General features: G+C 43.5%; 1 protein-coding gene across 1 annotated transcript; it reads left to right on the top strand.

Annotated features, from left to right (window-relative positions):
* Positions 1-7,492: 7,492 nt before the first annotated feature.
* Positions 7,493-8,221, top strand: LOC114506441 (proteasome maturation protein). Its single transcript, XM_028524169.2, has one exon. The coding sequence runs from the start codon at positions 7,556-7,558 to the stop codon at positions 7,979-7,981; it is 426 nt and encodes a 141-aa protein (XP_028379970.1). The 5' UTR covers positions 7,493-7,555; the 3' UTR covers positions 7,982-8,221.
* The last annotated feature ends 2,641 nt before the right edge of the window (positions 8,222-10,862 follow it).

Here is a 10,862-nt window from a genome sequence, read left to right on the forward strand (position 1 = left end):
GGGTGATTACGGGCACAGAAAATGCATTCATCCCTCTTACAAGGCCGATGGCTGACAGCAGTGATTCTGCGGTGGCGTCAATGGCAGTGTGGCATTTTACAGAACGAGCACTGAGACGGTTATGAAGCTGACTTTGGCATGCTCGCCTAAATGTGAAAAAAGAGGGGGGAAAAATGCCGTCTGTCAGGTGAAGGGCTCCCCCTGCCCCTCCCCTTGCCAACTAATGAAGAAGATGGGCGTCACTCCCTGACCTCACTGCCCCGCCCCCAATCCCAGGCACCCTCCCAGGTCTGTCTGTGAGCGGGAGCAGAAAACAGACCTACTACCCATGATCCTCCCCGTGGGTACCTGGCATATAGACATAGTGACTTAAGAATGTTTAGGTGGAAGGAAACAATTCTCTTTTTGGCTCTTAAAAAAATCACATGAGCCCACCCTTGAGACTGACCACCATGACCTCAGAGATACGTCTGGTAGAAGGGAAAGCCTCCCACAGTGGGAGAGGGGTGGAGCCAGGCCCGACAGCATCCTCCCCACAGAGCTGCCAGAGCCAGATGCGCCCGGTGCAAATCCCGGCTCTGCCGCTTACTAGCTGTGTGACTTTGCGCAAGTCACTTAACCTCTCTGTGCTCTGCTCTTTTCATCTGCCAAGTAACGATTGAGAATCAGTCGTTGACTTAATATTTGTAAAGTGCCTGGGACAGGGGTTAACACGGAGTGTTTAATGAAAGCAAGCCGCTGGGGCTCTGCCTTGTGTCCGCCAACGGACACCCACCCTTACCCCTGCACCGCCTGCACCCCGCACCCCGGGACGTCTGCTTCCCCAGGGAGCTTCCTGCTCACGTCCTCTCTTCTGGCCTCTCCTGCCTTCCGCTCCAGACTAAGGTCTGTCAGGTCAGGTGCGCCATGGCTCGCCCACCCTCTGATTTGTCTCAGCCTGTCCTGCCTTCCCCACGGAGACTGTGTCAGACCTGCCCTTGCCACCAAACCTCTCCCCCTCGCTCTCAGCCCATCTCTCCACCTTCACAGTGAGAACGCCATCCCCAGGCGGAACCCCCAACCTCCTTCCACACCCCTCGCTCGGTCCCACTCCCAGCCGCCCACCCTCTCTCCCACCCGCCCCCTCCTTCTGGGATGGAGACACTCCCATCGCTGTGCCCCCCCCGGCCCCCCGAGGCCAGCTGTCATCCCCGGTGGGGCTGCCAGTGCCGTGGGCATGTTGGCACTGCACGTGGGCTCCCGGCCCAGCTGTCCGTAGGAACAGAGATCCAACCCATCTTTGTTTTCCAAACCCTTCGCCCTGACATGAGACACCCAGACACGGGTGCCTTTTCTAATTCATCCACCCAGAGTGCCCTCCTTTTCAACTTTGAACAAAAGTATCTTCTAGATACTTTTTGTTCAAGTGGGAGCCTGGCCCCTGAGCACAAAGCTTCACACACCCCTGCCCTCCCAGAGCCCTCCTTCACTCAGTCACCTCTCTCTGACTCCACCAGTGGCCAACCTCCGTCCCGTGGCTACCGCAGGCAGAGGACAACGTTAAGGAAAACTGGCCAACAACTGGAAACATGGAAAGAAATCATTGCATTCCTTCAGCGTTGGGGGTGGCCAAGCACCCACCTTCTGATTCTCCAGTACCTGTCCTGTCCACTCCGGCGGCCATTAGCCTCCCGTGACCACTGTGCCCTTGAAACGTGACCATCTGAACTGAAATGTGCCGTAAGTGCAAAATGCTTACGGATATCAGGGACTTAGTGAGAAAATAAGAATGCCAAACATCTCATGAATGATTCCTCCATTACGTGTTGTACTGGTTTCCCGGGGCTGCCATCACAAAGTCCCGCAAATCGGGCGCCTTAAAACCACAGAGCGGCACTGTCTCACAGTCCTAGAGGCGAGAAATACAAAGTCAAGGTGTCGGCAGAACCCTCCTCCTTCTGAACCGTGAAATGGAGAACCCCACCTTGACTGTCCCCGGTTGACGGCGGTGGCCGTCTATCCTTAGCAGCCCTTGGTTCCAATTTCTGCCTCTCTTGTGACAGGGCGCCCTCCTGTCTTAGGAGGATACCAGCCAGATTTAATTAAGGGTTCACTCTACACCATTATGACCTCATCTTACCTAATTACATCCACAAGGAACCTATTCCCAAATAAGGTCACATACTGAAATACTGGGGGGTTGGAGCTGCAACATGTCTTTTGTGGGGGACACCCTTCAACCCACAACACGTGTTTAAAGGATACTATTTTGAATGTGTTGAGTTAAATAAAATGAGTAATTGCATTTGCGTCTTATTCGGGGGGGCTCACATTGTATTTCTATTACTCTAGGGATGTGCACTGTATTAACTATTGATCAGGTACGTTACAGCTCTGAAAGCATAGATAGTAGCCCTAGAAAACCAACCGAGATCAACGAATTTTATCCTGCAGAGATGTAAATGGAAAGATTGTGCCACAGAGCTTACAGATTTCTTTGCATGGTCTCTAGCAATCTTATTCCAGCATTCCTTTACGTGCCTATAAATATTTCTGTCTCTCTGAAACTTTTTTGAACTCTCCTTACCATCTTGTGGGTTTCCTCAGTAAGGAGTTAATTAAATCTTTGACACGTGCTCGCTTTATGGAAAGTTAAGTTTTTAACATTCTGGAAATGATATGTCGTCATGGGGATTCTGGAGACAGAGGGGCCAGAAGGGACTCCCCTTTCTTCCCGTCCCCGCCTCAGGCGATGGCCTCTTCTGAGCAAGAGCGGGCTCCCGAGCAAATCACCACGTGGGGCTCCCTTACTCCTGGACAGTTGACTAGCGAGCAGTGCGGAGGGGAGATCCAACCGAGGCCGTTCCAGCGAAAGCTGGGCCTTTAGGATCTACAGGCCCTGCCTGAGCTGCTGAGCCTTCTTGACCTTTAAGAAGCCAGGAAGTCGTCGCCATGGGCCAAGATGCCCTCCTCAAGGATGTGAGAGTCCAGAGAAACCAGGGGGCAGAGAAGCCTCCTTTGGACTCTCTGGCAGGGGGCCGACAGTCCCCATGAACCACAGGTACTTAGGGCCAGAGACCCTGCTCCCCTGCCCGTCTCTAAGGACACTTCCCGGCCACATCGGAACCCCGACAAGCAGACAGCAGAAGATACCAGCCTAACACGGGGACGTCGGAGGAGGAGGAGATCGAACTGCCAGACCACAGGGTCACTAAACAGAACTGCAGCTGGAACAGACCAATTAACACATGCATTTAAAAAAAAGATAGCAGGCTGTAAGATGAGCCAAACCCCTCTCTCTCTCTCTCTCTCTCTCTCTCTCTCTCTCTCTCTCTCTCTCTCTCACACACACACACATACACACATTGGAAGCTTAAAAACAAGAACTTTGAGCTTTAAAAAAAAAAACAGTAGATGAATTAAAGGAAAGGATGACATTGTTGAGCCCTGAATCAGAAACCGGGAAGATCAAGTATGAGAAACATCTTAAGGCTTAGAGAAGAAAGACAAGATAAAAGTCAAGAGGGAAAAGAAAAAAAGATTGCGAAGAAGGACCCAGGAACCCTAGCACGCAGAGAATAGACGCTCCAGGCGGAGGCAAAGAAGAGGAGGAAGAAAAGCAGTCGTCAAACTCGTGCCAGAAGAAAACTGCTCTGAACTGAGGCGAGATCTGAGTAGCCTATTCAAGTGCGCAGAGACGAAAGGACTACCTGGCTAAGAAACTATCTGTGTGATGGACAGAAGAAAGACACTCAAGGACACCCGGGAACTCGGAGGTGAGTCAGCAGACAGACAACAAGGAGTCTGAGCCCCAACATGGCAGCTTGTTCGTGTCTGCCCTGCAAATCCCCCGAAACAATCCCTCTCCGGGGTTCACCTTAGCGAGAAACATAAAGGTGAGGGGATTTGTGGACTGTGGTGCAACCCAGCCAAGTTCACATACTGCAAAGCCACCAGACCCAGCCAGGGCTAAAAGAACTGAACGGACACAATTAGCCCCGTCTTGTCTGGGCGGCTTCCAGCCAGCAGAGGACTGTGCAAGGCCGTGGCGCCAGGGCTGGGCCACCGCCGCCCACTGCGGGGCTCCTGTAGCCGGCAAGGTCGCTTCGGAGCTCTCCCGCCACGCCGGCAGAGGCGGTTCTAGGTGCGCACCGTGGCGTGATGGATCCACCTGGCCAGTCCTGCCTCCGCCCACGGCCTTCCGCAGGTGTTGTTCCTGTGCAGGGAATCTTCTGTACTGCTGTGGTCTCAGGATCTGCCTCTCAGAAATTCCAGCCCACGTAAGGTTATTTTAAAGCAGGTACTGAGTTCGCCAAAAAGTCCATTTAGTCTTTCCCATAAAATAAAAGACACGTTTTTCATTTTCACCAATTACCTTGCTGATTTGAATATTTTTGAGTATGTCAGCTATCTCCCTCATGGTGTAATGTTGATTGTTCTCAATTAATGTCTCAATTTGACCACTTTATTTTTTTTAGATTTTATTTATTTTTAGAGAGATGGGGAAGGGAGGGAGAAAGAGAGGGAGTGAAACATCAATGTATGGTTGCCTCTAGCACACCCCATACTGGGGATATGGCCTGCAACCCAGGCATGTGCCCTGACTGGGATCAAACCGGCGATGCTTTGGCTCGCAGGCCTGTGCTCAACCCACTGAGCCACACCAGCCAGGGCTCAGTTTGACCACTTCACATTTCAACTGGCCTACCCGACCGTGGAGTATCATCCAGTGAGAAATCTCCAGCACGAAACTTCGCAAACCACTTTTGACATGTCTGATCACTCACAGCACCTTCTCCACACACTGCACAATGTTTTTTGTATTTCAGTTGCATTTTTACCTTTCTTGAAATAATAAAGCATAATATGCCAAAAATGTGTAGTTTCTTCCATCTTCAATATTAAAATGACTACACAAAAATTCGCCAGTTTTGATAGTTTTTTTAATGCATGCTGATATGACAGCTGTCACAATACAATCTAACAAAACTCTTTTGAATGAAGTTAAAGACAACTAAGTGCTACTAGAGCCAACTTATGGGGAAAAAATGATATTTTTGGACACCCCAATACTATAACCATGTTCAAGAACTTAAGTGAAAAAATGCTTCAAAAAATGAACAGATAGAAAATTTTAATGGATAAGTTAAAACTACTAAATGAATATTCTAGAACTAAAAAAAATAAAATATGTGGAATTTTCTTAAAAAGTTGACTGGGTGGGTAACAAGAGAGTGTTGACAGAAGGGTCAACAAACTGAAGTTATCCAATCAGAAACAAAAAGACTTAAAACATTTTAACAAAATCTCCGTGATCTGTGGGGCAATACAAAAAGGTTCAGCATATGTAGAAGTGGAGTCCCAGAAGGCAAGGAGACAATGGGACTAAATAAAGTTTTTTGAAGCAACAACAGCCAAATTTTCCCATTTTGGTGGAAGTTATTACAAATTTACAGTTTCAAGGAGCTCAACCAATCCCAAGCAGGAAAAAAAATACAAGTAAAACCACCTACAGACCCATCAGACCAAACTCCTGAAAAGCGAAGACAGAAAAACTATGTGAAAGCCGCCGGAGGAAAATGGCACATTGCATTGCATATGAGGGAATGATGCTTTGATTGAGTTCTGGCATCGCACTGGAGACGATGGAGGGCAAAAGACAATAGAAGAACATCTTCAGAGTGGCACAAGAGTAAATGTCAGTGCAGAATTCCAAAGCCACTTAAATGCACCTCAAAAATAAATATAGTGCTGCATGAGAAATTACTACAAACTTAGTGACTTTAAAAAACACATCTATCGCCCTGACTGGTGTGGCTCAATGGGTTGGTTGGGTGTCATCAGACACTCTGAAAGATGGCAGGTTCGATTCCCGGTTTGGGCACATGCCTGGGTTGCAGGCCAGATCCCTAGGTGGAGGTGCATGAGAGGCAACTGATCGATGTTTCTCTCACATATCCATGTTTCTCTCCCTCTTGGTGTCCCTCCCTTCCCCTCTGTCTAAAAATAAATAAATAAAATATTTAAAATAAATAAGTAAATAAATAAACACATCTCTTGTCACACAGTCCCCGTGGGTCAGGAATCAGAGCATTGTTTAGCTGGGTCCTCTGCGAGGCTGCAGGCAGGGTGTTGGCCAGGGCTTGGTTCTCACGAGGAAACCCAGCTAACAATGAAGCCACCTCTCACAGGCCGAGCGAGCCTGTGAGTCCATGGAAGAATTCACTTCTTTGAGTCTATAAGACAGAGGACATCCTCAACACTGCCTGCAACTTCTTTTCATTTATTTATGTTTAGAGAGAGAGAAAGGGAGGGAGAAAGGGAGAGAAACATCAATGTGTGGTTGCCTCTCACGCACCCCCTACTAGGGACCTGGCCCACAACCCAGGTAGGTGCCCTGATTGGGATTCAAACCGGCAACCCTCTGGTTCGCAGTCCATTGAGCCACACCAGCCAGAGGTCCCATCACTTCAGGGCATCTCACTTGCTCAGAGCCAGCAAGTGAAAGGGGAGCTCCAGAGCGAGCTAGCTACCAACACACAGTCTTCTATCACATGACATCATCCCACCACTTCGCCATGTTCTGCTGGTGAGAAGCAAGTCCCGGGCCCCAGAGGGGGTTTTTTTAAAGGCACGAACGCCAGTGGTGGGGACCGCTGGGAGTCATCTCAAGGCCTGCCCACCCCAACAAAGGCAAAATAAAATATTCGAGTTGATGAAAACTAAGAAAACTCATTGCCGGCCGACCCACACAACAAGGAACACCAAATGAAGTTCATCGGGGGAAGGAGAATGGCAGAGATGGAAACTCTTCGAGAAGGAATGATAATCCCTGAAAATGTTAAATAGGTAAATAAATAGGAAATATTAAACTTATCTTAATTTCCCAGAAGAACGCATCTGACCAAAGTAAAAATTCGGACGCTGCATTGCAGGGTTTATAAAATATGGAAAATGGAATATACACGAGAAGAGTGTGAGGTTCCTAAATTTTGTGTGAAGTGGTAAAATAGTAAATCTAAGTAGAACATGGGAAAAATTAAGAATAAATAGTGTAATCACTAAGCAATCCCTTTGAAAAGTGCAAAGAAGTATAGCGAAAAAAACAATTAAATTAGGATAAAATTCTAAAAATTATTTAACAGGAAAGAAAACGGAAAGGAGGAGCAGGAAAACAAAAATACACACGACAGACGAATAATAAAATGGCGGACCTAATATCAAATAATATCCGTAATTACAGCATCTATAAACAGGCTAAACCCTCCAACCCGAAAGCAGAGAATGCCAGAATGGAGTTTTTAAATAAACAAAAACAAAGACAGAACATGCCGTCTTCTGACTACAAGACGCACTTTAAATACAACAGTGCAATGAGGGGAGGGAAATGGATGGGAAAAGATATATCATTCAACATAAAATCAGGGTATCCAGTGGTGGAGTGAGGGCTATGTTATTTCAAATAAAGAGGACTTCAAGACAGAGAGTATTAGAAGAAATAAAAAGGAACATTTCGGAGTGGCGGGGCTGGCTGACGGTAAGGGTGCTTAGAGGCAGTTCACAGAGCAAGCTGAAAATGAATACCAGAGGACTTGGATCTCAGCTAAAGGACAGTATTCCTGTTACAGAACTTTCAGCAAGTGGACCTTTTGAAAGTCATGATCTTCTTCGAAAAGGTTTCACTTGTGTGAAAAATGAACTTTTGCCCAGTCATCCTCTTGAATTATCAGAAAAAAATTTCCAGCTCAACCAAGATAAAATGAATTTTTCCACACTGAGAAACATCCAGGGTCTGTGTGCTCCACTAAAATTGCAAATGGAATTCAAGGCAGTGCAACAGGTCCAGCGTCTTCCATTTCTCCCAAGCTCAAACCTTTCCCTGGATATTTTGAGGGGTAATGATGAGACTATTGGATTTGAAGATATTCTTAATGACCCATCACAAAGTGAACTAATGGGAGAACCACACATGATGGTGGAATATAAACTGGGGTTGCTGTGATGCAGCGTGCTGATCCTGGAAATGGGGAGACTACATCGTGTTTATGTCGTCTTTTTACTACAGTTGTGTGTGTACAATATTAAAAGTACTGGTGCATGAGAATTGTTGCCTAAAATGTATCTGATCATTTGAAATTATTTGGGTCTTTGGTTCATGGCCATGTGACAGTTGAAAGCACTAGAGATGATTTTAAAACTCCTGATTTATATTAAAACAATAGCCTTCTGTGTCTTTAAAAAATCGTTGCCAATGAATATTATACTGACAACAGGTTCCAGTTCAACCTATATTCTAAGTATTCCATGAATTGAAATTTAAATAGCTGTTACCAGTATTTGAGTCTGCAGTCTTCACAGTAGCCTCTTTCAGAGTAAACATCTGTAATTGATTTCAGGGGTAACACTTCAAATTAAGTACAAAATCAGATATTTATATTTCATCTGGTTTCAATATAGTCCTTTAGTACTCATACGAATAACATTTGCTTTATTGAAGCTACTTTAGAACTACAGCTATTTTTGATTCTTTCAGGTTGTAAAGTGTGAATTCAGTGGTTTTGATTTTGGTCTTTAAAGTGAAAAATTGAGCAACCAACAGATATCAATTAAAGTGTTATACTGAATAGATTTATATATCATAAAATGCTTAAATTAAAAATAGAACATTCATGTATATACACACACCTCGTTTCCATGAACAGATTACATTGTAGTTTACTCAAAAATAAATCTCCACTATGTTTCTTTCTTACAAGGTATGCAAAAAATTAAAGATTTTTAGATTTAAAAAAAAAAAAGGAACATTTCATAATGGTAAAATGGTCCATTTTCATTAGAAGGACATAAAGATTATAATTACACTTAATGGTAGGGCTTAAAATGCATGGACAAAAATTGACAAAATCTAACATTCCTCTCTCAGAGACTGCTAGAATTACATTTTTTAAAATCATTACAAATGTAAAAGAGCCCTGGCTGGTGTAGCTCAGTGGAATGAATACAGGCTGAGAACCAAAGGGTCACAGGTTCGACTCCCAATCAAGGCACATGCCTGGGTTGTAGGCCAGGTCCCCAGTGGGGGCCACATGAGAGGCAACCACATGTTGATGTTTCTCTCCCTCTCTTTCTCCCTCCTTTCCCCTTTCCCTAAAAAAATAAATAAATAAAATCTTTTTTTAAATCTAAAAGATTTGGACAATGCCATAAACCACCTTGATCTAATTTATATTTCTAGAACACTACTATACCCAACGGTAATAGAATACACTTTTTTTTCAAATTCTCATGTTACATTCACCACACAGACCATATCCTGAGCCATAAAATAAATCTCAGTAAAATTAAAGCAACAAAGAGTACATTTTCTGACCATGGTAGAAATGAATTTAAAGTCATTAGCTATTACATGTGCAGAAAACAAATTATTTGGGGATTAAGCAAAAACTGTATAAATAATCACTAGGTCAATGAAGAAATCAAAAGGGAATTTTTAAGCCATTTTGTATGAACAACGAAAATACAATATATAAAGTTGTGTAGGATGCAGTTAAATCAATGCTTAGAGGGAACTTTGTAGTTTAAATATTTGTATTAGAAAATAAAATAGATGTAAAATAAATAGCCTAAGTTTCCACCTCAAGAAACTTTGAAAAAGAAGAGCAAAGCACACTCAAATTTAGTAGAAATAAGATATTTTTAAAAGAGCAGAAATCATCTAAATGAAACAGAGGAATAATAGAGGAAAATAACAAAGTCAAAGCTTGTTCTTTGCAAAGATTAGCAAAATTAATAAATCCAGCATTTGACTGACCAAGAAAAAAAGAGAAAGAATACAAATTTCCAATATCAGAAATAAAAGAGGAGACAGATTTACAAATCCTACAGATATTAAAATAATAACAGAATATTATAAATAACTTTATACTAAAATGATTTAGACAACCTAGAAAAACAAATTACTTGAAAACTACAACTTACCAAAATTGACATAAAGTAAATCTAAATAGCCATACATCTAATAAGAAATTGAATCCATAATTTAAAACCTTCCCACATACCCACACAGAAAACCTTAGCACAAAAAAAAAACTTCACGTGGTTTCTCCAGAGAATTTTATTAAGGACGATTAACTCCCATCCTACAAAAACTCAAAACATGGGAAAGAGAACACTTCCCAGCACATTTTATGAAAACAACACAACCCTAGTGACAAGCCTGACAAAGAAATTACACACGAAATAATTACAGACCAAAATCCTTTATGAACATAGATGTGAAAATCCTTCACAAAATATTAGCAAGTAGAATACAACAGCATATAAAAAGCAAAATGCATCATGACCAAATCCTGTGCATCCCAGGACTCCATGCCTGGTTTAACTTATACAAAGCCAAAATTAATAGACTAGGAAAAAAAACAACAAAGACTTATTTAAATAGGTGCAGGCCCTGGCTGGGTAGCTCAGCTGGTTAGAGCGTCGTCTGGATAAGCCAAGGTCGTGGTTGGATCCCTGGCCAGGGCACGTATGAGAATCAGCTGATGAATGCGTAAATAAGTACAACAACAAAGTGATGTCTCTCTCTCCCTCTCTCCCCTCTTCCTCACTCTCTAAAATTAATAAATAGTATTTAGAATGAATAAATAGATGCAGGAAAATTATTTATGAAAAAAATTAACCACCATTCACTAAGAAAACAAAACCTACTTCATCACACCAGCATTAAAAGGAAACTTCAATCTAATTAACAGCATCTTCAAAAAACCAGTTAACATTATACTTAATAGTTAAATATTGAATGCTTTTGCTTCTAAATTGGGAATAAAGCGAGGACATCCATTTTCACCACTTCTAATCAACACTAGACCAGAGGTCCCAGCCTG

Source organism: Phyllostomus discolor, chromosome 9 (assembly GCF_004126475.2).
Source record: "Phyllostomus discolor isolate MPI-MPIP mPhyDis1 chromosome 9, mPhyDis1.pri.v3, whole genome shotgun sequence".
NCBI lineage: Eukaryota > Metazoa > Chordata > Mammalia > Chiroptera > Phyllostomidae > Phyllostomus > Phyllostomus discolor.